Here is a 17,291-nt window from a genome sequence, read left to right as displayed (position 1 = left end):
ACGTACCCTTATTTATCTTCATGAATAATCTCCTGCACCTACTGTCGGCAGGGGTTAACACATTGAGGACAGACGTCACACTAACCGTGGTCCTTATCGATGGCCGTGCTGGTCCTGCGGCTGTCCATCAAGCCGGTTGATCTCAAGTCATCTCTGGAGCCCTGGAAGAGCACAGGACAACAACAAGGGTAGGGGTCCATTCTATTTCAATTCAGTCTAATCAGGAAATAAACTTCAATTTCAATTCATCATTTTCATCCAAACTCGAAAACGCCAATATATGAATGATATATCATGAGACCAGATAGAGTAAACCAGGACCTCCAGGGGAGGAAGGTAGGTGGGGGACTCACGGTGAAGCCCAGGCCGGGGCTAGAGGTGTGATGCTGGGCAGACAGCTGTTTGAGGTTCTGGTAGAGCAGCTCCAGCAGTGGCAGGTACAGTAGACAGATACGGGCCTGCTGATTCTGACATACAGAGGGGTGTAAAAAGTTTGTCTTTTTCCAACAATCTTTATTGTTGTGCCATTTGCATACACAGTGTGTTGTTAGCACGCCAACAGGATCTGTGTGGTCTATGGAACAGTGACTTTTAACAAACAGTACAACTGTGTCAAATGTAACCAAAACATCTACTGTATCATTAGAGTGGGGCTATTGGAAAGCTGGGCTTTCTATCAACACAATGCTCCGCTGCCAGCGACTATTTGGATCTAGTGTGGATTTGCATAACCGATTTCTTCTTATCTTGGGTCTGTAGAAACAGTGAACACTCCTTACTCTAGTTAACTAGTCTAGTTATTCATTTACTAGCCTCTATTTTCCCAAACAGCAACAGCGACTCGGACTGTGTCCCCCGCTGCTCTATGAACACGGTTCATTTCCCTTTATAAAACCTATATTAAAACGTACAGATGTAGGATCTTAATTTGATCACCCGGTTGCAGGAGAACTTTGCTGCAATTCAGGAAATGTTTCACTTGTTGTGTATTTGAGGATTAAAAAGGCTTCTGAATTTTTTCCATCTCTCCCCTCCTCACCTTTCTGCTTTACTATTAAATTTCCCTTTAGAAACAGCCTATAGCCTTTCATTGTGTTACAGGGTGAAATTTCTTTACTGATAATGAGCTCTCTCTTGCTCTGTCACTCACGACTGTTGCTCTCACCTTGTACTGGTGTAGCAGTCTGTCTGTCTCTCCCCTCCTCACGTCCCCCCTCCTCAGTCTGTCTGTCTCCCCATTATCCCCCTCCTCAGTCTGTCTGTCTCCCCATTACGTTCAAGTTGTACTGTCTCCCCCTCCTCACTGTGTATAGCCAGTCTGACTGTCTCCCCCTCCTCACGTTGTACTGCACATTGTAGCAGTCTGACTGTCTCCCCCTCCTCACGTTGTACTGGTGTAGCAGTCTGACTGTCTCCCTCCTCCTCACGTTGTACTGGTATAGCAGTCTGTCCGTCTCCCCCCTCTTCACATTGTACTGGTGTAGCAGTCTGTCTGTCTCCCCCTCTTCACATTGTACTGGTGTAGCAGGCTGTCTCCCCTCCTCATATTCTATTGGTGTATGTAGTGGTCTGACTGTTTCTCCTCCTCATATTATCCTCACCTTGTACTGGGTGTAACGGTCGTCCATGGCGTGTTTGATGAGAAGGTTCTTCAGGACGGCCACGGCCAGCTGTCTGACCTCTGGTGACCCCTGTAGGGCCTCGGCCACCTCCCTCAGCAGCAGACCAACCAGGAAGTGGTTCTTACAGTAATCCTCCGTCAGCGCAGACTCCAGGCTCTGATCTGGGGTCATAGGTCAACATGGTTAGGTCATGCCCTAAATCACACCCTACCCTATTCCCTGGCCAAAAGCAGTGCACTACATAGGGAACACATACGGGTACTAGCAGTAGGTGCAGACTACCGTGCTGTAATATAAAGGGGTGCATCTTTGACTTCAATCTGACTGGTAGCATTCAAGTGACATGGTAGATATCCTGTTGTTTCACTCATGGAACGATGTGTCTGACAAATTCCAGGGAGGAATGTGACAACATCACATGTTGAACACACTGACTCAGCAACCTTTTTCTCCAATGCAAAACACTACCACCTCCAATGAGGGAAATGAGAGAAACACCACCACCTCCAATGAGGGAAATGAGAGAAACACCACCACCTCCAATGAGGGAAATGAGAGAAACACCACCACCTCCAATGAGCGAAATGAGAGAAACACCACCACCTCCAATGAGCGAAATGAGAGAAACACCACCACCTCCAATGAGGGAAATGAGAGAAACACCAACCACTTCTAATGAGGGAAATGAGAGAAACGCTACCACTTCTAATGAGGGAAATGAAAGAAAGACTACCACCTCTAATGAGGGAAATGAGAGAAACACCACCACCTCTACTGAGGGAAATCAGACAAACACCACCACCTCCAATGAGCGAAATGAGAGAAACACCACCACCTCCAATGAGCGAAATGAGAAACACCACCACCTCCAATGAGCGAAATGAAAGAAACACCACCACCTCCAATGAGGGAAATGAGGGAAACACTACCACTTCTAATGAGGGAAATGAGAAAAACACCAACCACTTCTAATGAGGGAAATGAGAGAAACACTACCACTTCTAATGAGGGAAATGAAAGAAACACTACCACCTCTGAGGGAAATGAGAGAAACACCACCACCTCTAATGAGGGAAATCAGACAAACACTACCACCTCTAATGAGGGAAATGAGAGAAATACCACCATCTTTAATGAGGGAAATCAGACAAACACTACCATCTCTAATGAGGGAAATGAGAGAAACACCACCACCTCTAATGAGGGAAATGAGAGAAACACCACCACTTCTAATGAGGGAAATGAAAGAAACACTACCACCTCTAATGAGGGAAATTAGAGAAACACCACCACCTCTACTGAGGGAAATGAGAGAAACACCACCACCTCCAATGAGGGATTTCAGACAAACACCACCACCTCCAATGAGGGATTTCAGACAAACACCACCACCTCTAATGAGGGAAATCAGACAAACACTATCACCTCTAATGAGGGAAATGAGAGAAACACCACCATCTCTAATGAGGGAAATGAGAGAAACACTACCACCTCTAATGAGGGAAATCAGAGAAAAACCTGTGAGAGCATGAACCCCAAAGAAATAAATCACGAGGCAGAACAGCTTCAAAGCATTTTGGCATAGATTCTACAATTGCCTGGAACTCTATTGGAGGGATGCGACACCATTCTTCCATGAGAAATTCCATAATTTGGTGCTTTGTTGATGGTGTTGGAAAACGCTGTCTCAGGAGCAGCTCCAGAATCTCCCATAAGTGTTCAATTGGGTTGAGATCTGGTGACTGAGACGGCCATGGCAATTGGTGCACATAGTTTTCATACTCATCAAACCATTTTAGTGACCACTCGTGCCCTGTGGAGGGGCATTGTCATCCTATGGGGGCATAGCTATGGTAGCCAAAATAATGGCCTGCCTAGCATTTTTATACACGGCCCTGAGCATGATGGGATGTTAATTGCTTGATAAACTCAGGAACCACACCTGTGTGGAAGCACCTGCTTTCAATATACTTTGTACTCCTCATTTACTTAAGTGTTTCCATTATTTTGGTAGTAACCTGTGTATATCAAATGTAAAAATGTATATAACATGTTTAGAGATGTAGGCTTTATGTGTAGGTTTAGGCCAAATACATCTCTCCACTACAGTAAAATATTAGATGTGAGTGTTATTGATTAAATATTGTGTGTCTAAGAAATTTGTTTAAATAATCTCACACAGGTTGTTTTCTGATTTCCCCTCAGTTTCTCTCTGAACTGTTAATGGTGATTTACAAGAGTCAGATAGGACTAACAAGACTAGAGATTTGGAATGATAGACAGAGAAAGAGAGAGGGGGGGATATAGAGAGCGTGAGAGGGAGAGGAGAAGGCAAAGAGAGAGAGGAAGAGAGAGAGAGAGAGGAGAATGCAGAGAGAGAAGTAAAGGCAGAATGAGATAAATAAGGAAAGAGAGAGAGAGAGAGGAGAGGAAAAGGCAGAGAGAGAGGAGAAGTGAAGGCAGAGAGAGTGAGACAGAAAGTGAGAGAGAGAGAGGAGAAGGCAGAGAGAGAAGTGAAGTCAGAGAGAAAGAGAGAGGAGAAGGTAGAGAGAGAAGTCAGAGAGAGAGAGAGAAGTGAAAGCAGAGAGTGAGAGAAATAAAGAGAGAGAAATAAAGAGAGAGAAGGCAGAGAGAGAAGTGAAGGCAGAGAGAGAAGTGAAGGCAGAGAGAGAAGTGAAGGCAGAGAGAGAGGGGAGAAGGCAGAGAAAGAAGAGCGAGAGAGAGAGGAAAAGGCAGAGAGAGAGAAGGAGAAAGAGCAGAAAGAAAGAGAGAGAGAAAGAAAGAGAGAGAGAGGAGGAGAGGAAAAGGCAGAGAGAGAAGGCAGAGAGAGAAGTGAAGGCAGAGAGAGAGTGAGAGAAAGAAAGAAAGAGAGAGAGAGAGAGAGAGAGAGAGAGAGGAAAAGGCAGAGAGAGGAGAAGTGAAGGCAGAGAGAGTGGAGAAGTGAAGGCAGAGAGAGTGAGACAGAAAGTGAGAGAGAGAGTGAGACAGAAAGTGAGAGAGAGAGTGAGACAGAAAGTGAGAGAGAGAGTGAGACAGAGTGAGTGAGAGAGAGAGAGAGAGAGGAGAAGGCAGAGAGAGAGAAGTGAAGTCAGAGAGAAAGAGAGAGGAGAAGGTAGAGAGAGAAGTCAGAGAGAAGTGAGAGAAGGCAGAGAGAGAGAAGGCAGAGAGAGAAGTGAAGGCAGAGAGAGAAGTGAAGGCAGAGAGAGAGGGGAAGGCAGAGAGAGAGGGGAGAAGGCAGAGAGAGAGGGGAGAAGGCAGAGAGAGAGGGGAGAAGGCAGAGAGAGAAAGAAGAGCGAGAGAGAGAGAGAGGAAAAGGCAGAGAGAGAGAAAAAGAGAGAGAGAGAAAGAGAGGAGGAGAGGAAAAGGCAGAGAGAGAAGGCAGAGAGAGAAGTGAAGGCAGAGAGAGAGTGAGAGAAAGAAAGAGAGAGAGAGAAGTGAAAGCAGAGAGTGAGAGAAATAAAGAGAGAAATAAAGAGAGAAGGCAGAGAGAGAAGTGAAGGCAGAGAGAGAAGTGAAGGCAGAGAGAGAAGTGAAGGCAGAGAGAGAGGGGAGAAGGCAGAGAGAGAGAAAGAAGAGCGAGAGAGAGAGAGAGAGAGAGGAAAAGGCAGAGAGAAGTGAAGGCAGAAAGAGAGAAAGAAAGAGAGAGAGAGAAAGAGAGAGAGGAGAGGAAAAGGCAGAGAGAGAAGGCAGAGAGAGAGAAAGAAGAGCGAGAGAGAGAGAGAGAGAGAGAGGGAGAAGGCAGAGAGAAGTGAAGAAGTGAGAGAGAGAGTGAGAGAAAGAAAGAGAGAGAGAGAGAAGGCAGAGAGAGAAGTGAAGAAGTGAGAGAGAGAAGTGAAGAAGTGAGAGAGAGAAGTGAAGAAGTGAGAGAGAGAAGTGAAGAAGTGAGAGAGAGAAGTGAAGAAGTGAGAGAGAGAAGTGAAGAAGTGAGAGAGAGAGTGAGAGAAAGAAAGAGAGAGAGAGAAGGCAGAGAGAGAGAAGTGAAGGCTGAGAGAGAGAGTGAGAAGGCAGAGAGAAGTGAAGGCAGAGAGAGAGAGAGAGTGAGAGAGAGAGGGAGAAGGCAGAGAGAAGTGAAGAAGTGAGAGAGAGAGAAAGAATGCAGTAGTCCCACAGGCAGAGGCAGCATGAAAGACTCTCCCCTCGTCTTTCAGGTCTGAAATCATCAATCAAAACATTCAAGAGAAGAAAATTAATTTGATTTCCACGATCCAAGCCAGCAAGAAGTGTGACAAACTCCAGGCCACTACAAAGCACTGGCCAAAGCAGGTGGTATGGAGGATGTTAGCAATCATGAAGACTGAATGAATGAGAATCCTGGATAGACGGGGCTAGCAGAAATGGGTTGGTTAGTGGCGTGCGGTGTCAGTTGGCGTTCAAACCGCAAACGTGTCGGTTGATGTTGTGGAGGCATCACCTACCTACTGCGCCAAAAATCTCCGTCGCGTACGAAATAAAATCTAACGACCACAAGCAAAACAAAACAAAAGGGAGGAGAAAAATTAGGAAATTAAATGAACATACCATGCATTAGTTTTATCAGAACACACTATGGCTGTGGTGGGGTGAAAAACATTCATAGAATTCCTGTTACAACCCTCCTTTTGCTGGACTTCACATGTTCTGCTCTGTAATAGACTTGTGTGTGAACTGGTGAGTGGGCCAAACCAATGAGGCAGATTAGTGGGGTGGGGGGGTGGGGTTGTGGTTTGTAGGTGAGGGTGATGTAACAGATCATAGGAGCACAGATTTGGTCTTCGTAATATATACTGGTTTTTGCAATTCAGTTACAATAATTGATACATTAAAGGGAAATTTCACCACTTTTCAAACTCAAACTCGTACCGGTACGCCCTGTATATATAGCCATGCTATTGTTATTTTACTGCTGCTCTTTAATTATTTGTTACTTTTACTTCTTATTTTTTACTTATCCATTTTTTTATATATTTTTTTAACTTAACAGGTATTTCTCTTAAAACGACATTGTTGGTTAAGGGCTTGTAAGTAAGTATTTCACTGTAAGGTCAACACCTGTTGTATTCAGCGCGTGTGACAAATAACACTTCATTTGATATTGAGGATGAATATCAGGTTGAAAAGTGGTGAAATGTCCCTTTAGGTCACCAGGACAAAGGAAAACCAGCAGCAGTGCAGAACAGGAAGGCCTCATTTCCCAGGAGTACGTGTGTGGCGGTGGCAGGGAGCAAATGCAGGTAGGGAGTTGACAGGACAGAGGCGCATGGCGAGAGAGCAGCCTACCCTGAACTCTCTGGAGCTTGGTACGTCCAAAAGCCATGGGCAGGTTAAGCGGGATGTAGTGCTCGTGGTTACACACCGTCATGAGGAAGTCAAACTTCATCTCGGTCAAGACCTGTCGGTCAACAAACAACGTCAGTATTACAAAACAAGATCAAACAAACAAGATGTTCTTTTTTCCATCCTAAAAATAAAAAAAGATTAGAGGATTTCCATCAACATTTCCATAAAATGTTGTGTTGATTCGAATCAGTTAGTCAAATGCGCTGAAGCATTAATATGACTACCAGTGCCACACACAACACATGTACTGTCAATAGAGGCCTGTATACAGGGCTGTGTTGTTGTTCCACTGTTGCATTAGGAATACATAGTCAGACATGGTAGAGAAGAGGGGTTGTTGCTATTGTCCAGTACCTTGGGGTCTTTAAGGGTGAAGCCACACATGTAGTCGTTGACCAGGCTGAAGCCAAAGCCTCTGTTCATGAAGGTGAGACAGCGCTGTGGAAGGGGACCACAGATGAGGAGGAGGACTAACCAACTAAGCACACCAAGACCATCTTTCATATACAGTGCTTGACTTGCAGTGCACGGAGTTCACCACACCTCACCGTTGCTATCGGAAGGGAGTTTGGTGTTCGACCTGGACCTACATTATCAAACCACAGCAGGCTGCTGAGGGGAGGACGGCTCATAATAACGGCTGGAATGGAGCGAACAAAATGGCATCCAACACATGGAAACCATGTGTTTGATGTATTTGACACCATTCCACTGACTCCGCTCCAGCCGTCACCACGAGCTCATCCTCTCCCAATTAAGGTGCCACCAACCTCCTGTGATATCAACAGTAAATTCCTTTTTTTCTTTCCTTCTTCTTCCCGAGCAGCGATAATGTATGTTATTATTTCTGTCCTGTGTGGTTCAGGTAACGTACAGGGGGGCCCTGTAGTGTATGGGGGCCTGACCTTGATGAAGCCAGCCAGGCTGAGGTTGACACAGCGGGCCTCCTCGGGAATCTCAACATGGCGGATGGTGATGTGAGGCATGATGGACAGTAGCAGGGACTGTAGGGCCTGGTGGAAACTGTCTGGGAACCTCTGGGCACGGGGCATCTGGTAAAACATATTCAGTTCAATGAGACCAAAGTGAACGACATATATATATATACATATCCATCTCATATTACCTAATAGGAAGTGTGCGCTTCTACTCATTGAGAAATAGGTTGCTTTCCCAATAGAGGGCTGGCGAAGAGGTTCAACTGTCTGAAATGTGCACAGCTTGTAACATCCTCAACTTTGCCAGAGGACGTTCTATCAATTGTAACATTACTGTGCTCTATTTCAGCAACCTTAGTTTATCTTCGAGGTGCTGCAGTAGAGGCCATGGTCTGGATGTTACTGGGACTGTTTAGAAACTGTTGGCAAGACAAGAGTATGACTAGGAGCATCCCCATCACCAACTCAACTAAAAGTTAAAAACTTTCCGAAAAAAGAAAAAGAAAAAAGGAGAACAGAAACGTGCAAGTGTGGTGTGTGGCGCACAAGAGACACAAGCATGTCGAATGAGGAAGACTGCGTTGCCACATTTTCACGGTGAGGAAAGAGAGACTGAACTTAAACGCCCTGGCACTCGATAGAGAAACATTTGCATGTACAAGACAGAGAACCCTCGAATCTTCGTAACCACACCTGAGGGAGTGCCAGTGATAGCTGGTGTGTGCCTGCGTGTACACCGTACTTCATGTGGAACACAAGATAAACCCTTCATCAGAATAGAACATTTGCCAACCTTGATCCTGTTGCCCTCCTGCAGGTACTGGGCCATGGACTTGGCCATGGTCTCGAAGAAGAACCAGGAATACTAGAAAAGAGGATGAGAGACAGAAGACGTTGGAACTACCCCTCAATTGTGAAGCATTTAGAATGCGTCCCAATTCGACCACCATGTTCCCTATATAGTGCAGAGCCCTGGTCAGAACTAGTGCACTATAAATGGAACGCGGAGCCATTTGGGACGGACCTTTACTAAGAGAGATCACATCAACAGTCTGACGAAAGTCAAAACACCACTGGACTCTGTAATATGGGCTTAGTGTCCAATAATCCTGGGTATAATGATAATAGATAGAAAACTGCATTTGAAAAGGTCTGTGAAAACATTCTTAGTGGTGGTGACATAATAATGTTGGGAATTCTCTTTCAAAGAACAAGTGGCTGGTGCCACCTGCTGGTCAGTATGGGAATCGCAATTTTCTGATTGAGCATGCACGCTGGCTGGCTCGCACACACACACGTTTTACTATCCTTATGAGGAAGTAACATTTATTTCCATTAAAAATCCTATTTGTCAGAACCCTTAACCTTAATTCTAAACCTAACCTTAGCTACTAACCCTAACTCCTAAACTTATTATAGCCGTTGTCCTTGTGGGGACCTGGGAAATGTCCCCACAACAGAGAATTTTGGGGGATTTCCAAGTACCCACGCACACCCACAAACACACACTAACAAACACAGACAGACACATACACACATATGTTTTACTATCCTTATAGGAACTAAAGTGTATTTCCATTCAAAATCCTATTTTCCCTAACCCCTAACCTTAATCCTAAACCTAGCCCTAATTGTAATCCTAACCCTTAACCTAAACCTTAAGCTTATAATAGCAGTTGTCCTTGGGGGGACCTGGGAAATGTGCCCACGACGGAGAATTTGGGGGGGGGATTTCCGGCAACACACACACACAAACAAACAAACACACCTTGAGTAGCTTATTGCTGGTGTTGAAGTCCGCTGTCTGTTTGAGGATGGCTGTGACGGCGGTGGCCAGCACCTCATGAGTGGTCCCAGAGTTCCCAGACACTGGGCTGTTGTTCACAAACACGTACTTGGGACACAACACAAAGACAGCCGTTAATACACAACCTTTACATGATCACTTTTCATGGTCTGAAAAATGGATCCAAGCTCAACATGAACCCCAAAAAGAAACACATTAACTTTGGAGTTACTTTCAACTGAAAATGCATCACCCATCTTCATAATCATAGCTAAGGCAAGGACCAGGCCTTGTGATCCTAGGCTTGATTCTGGTCGCTAGTGACTGTTGTGTGTGATGCCTGGCGTTATACCTTGAGAAAAGAGCGCAGATAGTTTTCCAGTCCCTCCTCGTGGCACCGGGAAACGATGTGTATAATCACACTGAAGGAATAGAACATTATCATTATCATTGCAAATAATCATTTGTTCTTAACTGGCTTAGTTAAATAAAGGTGAAATAAAAAATACAATTATGATAATTATGTAGCGCAGCAAATATCAAATCAAATGTATTTATATAGCCCTTCGTACATCAGCTGATATCTCAAAGTGCTGTACAGAAACCCAGCCTAAAACCCCAAACAGGAAGCAATGCAGGTGTAGAAGCACCTGCATTGAATTAACGTTTCCCCAAAAAAGCAGTTGTAACCCACTTTCACAAACCATGACTACGTCTATGTCACTATGTCATGGGGTCAGACCACGATGACCTCACAGGGTCAGAGGTCAGACTCACCGGGTGGAGTTGACAGCGATTTCGGTGGCCTCTTTGGTTGCTGTGTTGAGGACCTCAAACAGCTGCATCAGCACAGTGGGGAGGAACTTAATGATGACCTTAGTCTCCATGGCATGCAGGCACTGAGGGAGGGAGGGGGAGGGAGAAAGATCGAGAAAGAGAGAAATGGAGCGAGGGAGGGGGGAGAAAAAGTCAGAGAGACAGCAACACAACACGACGGTGTAAAACGCTCCACAGCAGGCGTCTCTCTCACCTTCAGATACTTGATGAGTTCTGCTGGGTTGCCCTCTGAGGAGGACCTCATCAGCTGGCAGTGCTGGAAGAACTTGTGGAGGTGCAGATCCTACACAGGGAAACACAGGACACAGCTGTCTGATGGCGTGTTTGTCACAACAGCTTGGCCAAGTTGTTTCAATGTCGGCAGGTGGAAGACATACCTGGGGGTATATTGTTGACGCTACATTGGTCTTCGCTTTGAACAGTGGCTTGTTGTTTTCTACCCATTTTATATCGGGCGCTGACTGTAAGGGTGACAACACACGAATACAACAATGTGATTGTAGTCTGCTTTTTTCCCCCACTAACGCAATAACTCTTTCGCCAAATGTTTTAAATCAGTGTCATCGATAGTCATTTGTCACTAGAATACAAGCAGGGGATAGCTCTTCCTTGACCCCAGGTGTTCTCCAGTGAACAGAGGGTTGTACCTTCTTGGCGTCCTGGGTCTTGTCATAGAGGTATCCTGGGGGCAGGGTGGCAGACACAGGCAGCTGTAGCTCTATGGACTGCATCCTGCCGTCCTGCAACAGGGGGGCCCAGGAGTAGCCCACTGTCACAGAGGGAGGGATGAACAGGTAAGGTAATGGAGGAAGATACACACACGCACGCGCACACACACACACCCCGCTCCTAGTCTTACCTAGGGACTCCACTCCCTCTCTCTTCTTGGTGCTGGTCTTGGTACTGATCTCACAGCTGATGTGGTAGAAGGTAAAGAGGATGTGGTGTTTCTCATGGACATGGACCGGCAGCTCAATCTTTACCTGCACAGATCGATACACGATCAACATGGACGTTAGTGTTTTCAAATTCTCATCTCACTTGACCCAAGATTTTAAACTAAGAAGTCCGTCTGGAACTGCTATTAGAAATACCCCAGAATGAGTCACAAACCTATCATTCTAGATACAACGGAACATATTTCTCACTTTCAGAAATAGTACGACAAGGCAAAGCAAAACGATTCCTATCTTTACCACTAGGGGGCAGCAAGAGTGAGTAGTGGAATGTTCAGCCTGCCTGCACGTGTGCTCTGTGTCAGAGGAAATGACACACGGTGAGCCTAGCCAATAACATTTGCTTCTTTCATCAAACTAATTCCCACCTGGGGTCTAGTATGACTTGGTTATGTGTCACAATGAATAGTGTGGTCCTTTTCCTTAAAATCTTGTTTGAAACAGGGCTGATAAAGTAACTCATTACCAAAGCAGCAGTCCAGAGAGATCAGATCAGTGAAGGGGTCTTGGATGGTGTGTGTGGGGTTCTAAACCTTATGCCATAGACCAGATGGCCCCCGTCCCAGTCAACGTCTCTGTGACAGTGTCCTGACCTCACCCCTCTCTCTCTCTCTCCCTCCCTCTGGTGGGTATCAGACCAGCCCAGTGTGAGCCAGTCCAGAGCCCCTGCTCTGGGCTAGATTATAGGATTAACGGAGCCCTAATGACTGGACTTTGGCCACTGAGGACCTCAACAGTAACAGTAACAATTGCAGGGAGTAATTGATGTGGCATAGCAAATCAGAGAAAAGGCCGGTTTATTGCGCAAATTGTTCTCTGACCTCGTTGTAAAACTCAGGGCTCTGGTTGTGGTGGAGGACGGCCGCACAGGCACTGGTGGTGAAGAGTGTCTCTCCTGGCTTTCCGTAGATACACTGAAACACACACACACACATTATTATTAACCTCCCGCTCATCTGCTGATGTTGCATGGGCATGTCAGTGAGTAAGAAGACAGCAATCTGTGAGCAATGTGAACTAATTAGACAGAAATGCTGTTAAAGAACTGTACAATCACACCTCAAATACTTGCAACACAAGCAAACCACGGCTACGAACAACGGGGAAAACGAGCTTGTTCACCAGTGTAAGTTAGTTGGAGGTGAGAATGTAGTAGGTGAGAGTTTAAACAGAATTAAACTAAGTGGAGTGGAGACCCCAGGAGAGGGAAGGAGGAGGGGTCCGGCTGAGCTGCCCAGGCCCAGGCATGTGATGTGGCCCTGACCTAGATAGATCCTCTGACCCTGGGTTGGACGGGAAGGCCTTTTGTGGGGTAAGGTACTGAGGGTAAAACTCAATGCTAGTCCAGGCAGAGGTCTAGATAATTGATCCTGACAGGGCGGACACAGTGAGGAGGAAGAGAAGGGGAGGGGGGGGTCATTTAGTGCAGTAATTACAATGTTGATTCCTTGGGTCATTTTCTAATTGACCAAAGTATGAGAGTGTGAAGGAGGCCCTTAGAAAGGGACAGAGCTCAAATGAGCAGCTTAGTCTGAAGGGGAATGTTTGATCATTCCTAATTATCAGTACTGTCTCAAAAGGAAACTGATAGGACATGCCGAGTGGTGGAGGTCCTTAGAAAGGACCGAGTGAGCAGAGCTCAAATGACCAGCCCGGTCTAAGCGATAGTTGGCCTCTTTCCAGAGGAGAATATGCTGTTTCAGATCATGTGATTATGGGTTGTGTACCAGCATGGAAAAAGCAGTGCCTTCAGAACCCTGTTCCCGCGGCGACAACATGCTGAAGTGTGGTCTGATGATTACATAGTAGGCCCGGTCCCTGGCTAGAAGGGCCGACTGGAATCTTCAGTCTTTTCTGCAGAATCTGTTCCTACATGTTAAGCATAGAAGTCCATGGTGCAAAACTACAGTGCAACACACAATGAGGCAGACGCTCACTATTGGCGGGCCAGAATGAATGAGCCTTTGGGCTTCGTGGGGTTCATCCTTGATGCAGTCGTTTTTGAATGCACTATATGTCATGTTGTCTCCACCTGAAGCGGTTTCTTTTGTGTTTTTAACGATCAAATAAATATCGTAATGAATTCATACAGCTCCAGCAACCTACGGCAGTGTGACATGGGCTATCGCTCCTTCTACTAGAGCCGGTGTCAAGTCCAGGAACTGTGCTAGTTGGTTTCCGCTGTGTGCTAAATGGAGAGGTGTGCTGTGACGTTGGCCCGACCCTGCTGTTTGTAAACACTTTATTATGCCCGAGAAAAGACTTTGTTCCTAGCCAGACTGTGTGATAAATCATCTCTCTCACTGGTTCTGTGGAAGCCTGTTTAAGTGCAGTGAACAGTGAGGGATTCTGTCTGGTGGGAAAAACTTTTCCATGGTCGTCGAATGGAGGTTCCCACCCACAAATATTCGACGTGTGCGGATGTTCCTCAAGGAGAGAGAGAGAGAGAGAGGGGGAAAAAGAGAGAGTGAGGGAGAAAGAGAGCATGAGAGAGAGAGGGAAAAAGAGAGAAGGAGAAAGAAAGAAAGGAGCACGAGATTAAGCAAATGAAAGAGAAAGAAGGAGAGAGAGAAAGAAGGAGAGAGAGCTCTCAATATCTCCACCTTGCCAGCTGTAATAACTGGCTAAGCTTCTGTAAGAGGCCTTTTCTCTCCTCCGCGACTCCACTGTAGTTTAACTTGAACTTTGTCAACTCCTGGGGATCCCAGTCATTTTCAGTAGATCAGATGTTACAGTACCATCCAAACGCTCACCTTTAGAGGGGCCGCGCTTTCTTCGTCAGAGTCTCTGAACTGTACACACACCGCTACGTTTCTTGCCTGGAAGGATAAAAGACACTTCAGCCAATACAATAACTCAACCCAGGAAGGACGACAGTCGGTGAGTGACAATGTGAGCTGTAAACTCAATGACCCACTGAACTCAATGTGTACTGAACAGAAATATAAACGCAACATTCAACAATTTCAACAGTTTTATTGAGTTACAGTTCATATAAGGAAATCAGTCAATTGAAATAAATAAATTAGGCCCTGATCTACTGATTTCACATGACTGGGCAGGGGTGCAGCCATGGGTGGGCCTGGGAGGTCAATCAGAAAGATTTTTTTCCACACAAAAGGGCTTTATTACAGACAGAAATACTCCTCAGTTTCATCAGCTGTCCGGGTGGCTGGTCTCAGACTACCCCGCAGGTGAAGAAGCTGGATGTGGAGTTTCTGGGATGGCGTGGCTACACGTGGTCTGTGGTTGTGAGTCCGGTTGGACATACTGCCAAATTCTTTAAAATGACGTTGGAGGCGGCTTATGGTAGAGAAATTAACATAAAATTCTCTGGCAAAAGCTCTGGTCAGCATGCCAATTACACACTCCCGCAAAACTTGAGACATCTGTGGCATTGTTTTGTGTGACAAAACTGCACATTTTAGAGTGGCCTTTGATTGTCCCCAGCACAAGGTGCACCTGTGTAATTATCATGCTGTTTAATCGGCTTCTTGATATGCCACACCTGTCAGGTGGAATGGATTATCTTGGCAAAGGATAAATGCTCACTAACAGGGACGTAAACACATTTGCGCACAACGTTTGAGAGATATTCTGGGTTTTTTTTGTGTACGGAACATTTCTGGGGCCTTTAAATCAGCTCGTGAAACATGGGACCAACCCTTTACATGTTGCGTTGTTGTTGTTATTTGCACACACACATCTCCTTCCCACCTTTCACCCACCTTTGCGAAGGTCTTCTGGTTGTCGTATTTCAGCTGCAGGGGATAGATATACAGGTGGTTCTTGTAGACAGTGAAGGGGTAGTTGTACTTGGCCTCCTCAGGGAGAAACTCCTCCATCTCCACTGAGACCCTCTCACACTTCTCCTCAAAGGGCTTGACTGGGATGTACGACGAGGTCACCGTGTCTGAGGGAGAACAGTGGAGGACGTCAGTGGCACTGTCAACCAATGAAATGGGTTATATGGCACGATTGTCAGTCAACCGTTCAATATTATTCAGTCAAATGTAAACAGCGGTCTAGGGAAAATAGGGGAAACTACCCACTTGAGAAGTCCGGAGGCACACACTCGATGGTGACATTCAGTTGTCCAGGGATAGTCTGCAGCTTGCTCTTCTCTGGCCTGTAGGGGTGAAAGTGTATGAAACAGTCATAACACTATAAGTATGTACACCTGCAGTTCCAACAGACACTAGGATACTGACTAACATGTTCGTAGTACAACTAGCACACCAAACCACCTATACTGTACACTCTTAGAAAAATGGGTTCCAAAGGGGTTCTCCGGCTGTCCCCATAGGAGAACCCTTTTTGACTACAGGTCGACACACACACACACACACTTTTGGGTTTCATGTAGAAACCTCTGAAGAAAAGATTCTATGTGGAACCCAAATGGGTTCTACCTGCAATCAAAACAGGTTTTTCAAAAGGTTCTCCTATATGGGGACAGCTGAATAACCCTTTAAGGTTCTAGAAAGCACTTTTTTTCCCTAAGAGTGTACAGTCACAACCATCACGTCTTACTGATGACTCACTTCCTGATATCAGCCAGCATCTTGATGAGGTCATCGGTGGAGATCTTGCTGCTGTCCTGGCGATAGAGAGGAGAGAACTTCCCGTCCATGTCCAGACTGCCCTGGGCATCTTTAAACACTTGCCTGGGACAACAGAGACAGGATCATGTTCACGTGTAAGGAGGACGTACATAGTAAAACGCAGGTGAATATTCAAATGAAGACACCTGAGGTCGCAAATAAATCATCACCGCACTGCCGGAGGCCCAGTAAACATGATTTCCGTCAGTGAATTATTCCACAGTTTTCCACCTGATGTGTATGAGAGCTGTGTCTTACTTGGCAGCCCAGGCGAAGGGCATCCTGTACTGGCCCAGGCGCTGACACGTCTGCTTGGCAGCCTTCAGCACCTTCTGGGCTGTCTGGAGGGGAACACACACATGTAGAATGAGTCCGATGTGACAGTAACAGGTTAATGAAAAGGTAATAACGTGATTTATAACAGCGGCACAGCTACTCAAACAATCATGATGGAAACGAGACCAAAATAAGCAAACACATGGGAGGAAATTCAGTTTAAAATAAGTTAAAACAAGACACTTTAACATGACATAATACACACAACCCAGGGAGACGATCTACTAAAACTTTTAAACAGTGGTTTTGGGGTTATGCATGTCCTGTGTCTGACATATGGTCTATTAATAGCAATAGAAGTAACTACGGTGAGAGAGAGAACAGTGGTGGTAGAAGACCTTGTTGATGTCTGAAGGTACACACACACACCCGCGCGCGCACAAGCACACACACCTTGTTGATGTCTGAAGTCTTGATGTAGGGCTCAGCACAGTGTGTAATGCCGTTCTGTAGGACCTTCTCCACTCTGGCCACCAGGAAAATATCAGCATGGGGGTTGGTCACCGAGAAGATACCCTGGAGGAGAGATGAGGAAGAGAGGAAAGGTGGAGTCGAAGAAAAATGGAGGGATGAAGAAAAAAGGTAGAGAAGACTGATGAATGACTATTTGAGACTGCTAGGCCAAACGACTACTGCTCTTCAATTATTTGTTACTTTTATTTTTTATGTATCTATTTTTTTCCTTAACACTTTTTTTCCTTAAAATTTCATATGATTTTTCGGTTTGAAACTTCCATTAGAACTACAGTAGCTCCTAGTCATTGTATGAAGGAGAGTTTATCAACTGTCTCCTGGACAGGGCCTGCAGCTGGGAAGTGGTTGGCTGTCTGTTAGTGGCTGAAGTTATACAGGAAACCCAAACAGAGCTGGAACTATTTTTGGGTCAGTGAGATGAA

The 17,291-nt window shown here is 45.7% G+C and overlaps 1 protein-coding gene across 8 annotated transcripts in view; it reads right to left on the bottom strand.

Annotated features, from left to right (window-relative positions):
• The window catches only part of dock11 (dedicator of cytokinesis 11), a 106,597-nt gene that overhangs the window by 53,837 nt on the left and 35,469 nt on the right, over window positions 1-17,291 (bottom strand). For 6 of the 8 annotated variants that reach the window (XM_065021874.1, XM_065021875.1, XM_065021876.1 and 3 more), the window contains 22 exons: window positions 16,789-16,911; window positions 16,318-16,400; window positions 16,000-16,122; window positions 15,508-15,584; window positions 15,184-15,368; window positions 14,209-14,274; window positions 12,277-12,369; window positions 11,359-11,482; window positions 11,147-11,268; window positions 10,877-10,960; window positions 10,693-10,782; window positions 10,440-10,561; window positions 10,015-10,084; window positions 9,645-9,770; window positions 8,670-8,741; window positions 7,844-7,990; window positions 7,293-7,376; window positions 6,879-6,990; window positions 6,038-6,076; window positions 1,602-1,783; window positions 354-467; window positions 86-161 (listed from right to left, as the gene is read on the bottom strand). In XM_065021874.1, coding sequence (XP_064877946.1) covers window positions 86-161; window positions 354-467; window positions 1,602-1,783; window positions 6,038-6,076; window positions 6,879-6,990; window positions 7,293-7,376; window positions 7,844-7,990; window positions 8,670-8,741; window positions 9,645-9,770; window positions 10,015-10,084; window positions 10,440-10,561; window positions 10,693-10,782; window positions 10,877-10,960; window positions 11,147-11,268; window positions 11,359-11,482; window positions 12,277-12,369; window positions 14,209-14,274; window positions 15,184-15,368; window positions 15,508-15,584; window positions 16,000-16,122; window positions 16,318-16,400; window positions 16,789-16,911 — 2,314 coding nt within the window. The remainder of the gene's footprint in view (window positions 1-85; window positions 162-353; window positions 468-1,601; window positions 1,784-6,037; window positions 6,077-6,878; window positions 6,991-7,292; window positions 7,377-7,843; window positions 7,991-8,669; window positions 8,742-9,644; window positions 9,771-10,014; window positions 10,085-10,439; window positions 10,562-10,692; window positions 10,783-10,876; window positions 10,961-11,146; window positions 11,269-11,358; window positions 11,483-12,276; window positions 12,370-14,208; window positions 14,275-15,183; window positions 15,369-15,507; window positions 15,585-15,999; window positions 16,123-16,317; window positions 16,401-16,788; window positions 16,912-17,291) is intronic. The other 2 variants (XM_029666772.2, XM_065021878.1) reach the window with 1 other exon arrangement.

Source organism: Oncorhynchus nerka, linkage group LG8 (assembly GCF_034236695.1).
Source record: "Oncorhynchus nerka isolate Pitt River linkage group LG8, Oner_Uvic_2.0, whole genome shotgun sequence".
Classification (NCBI taxonomy): domain Eukaryota; kingdom Metazoa; phylum Chordata; class Actinopteri; order Salmoniformes; family Salmonidae; genus Oncorhynchus; species Oncorhynchus nerka.
Note: the sequence above shows the minus strand (reverse complement) of the source record. Positions and strands in the feature narration are given on the sequence as shown.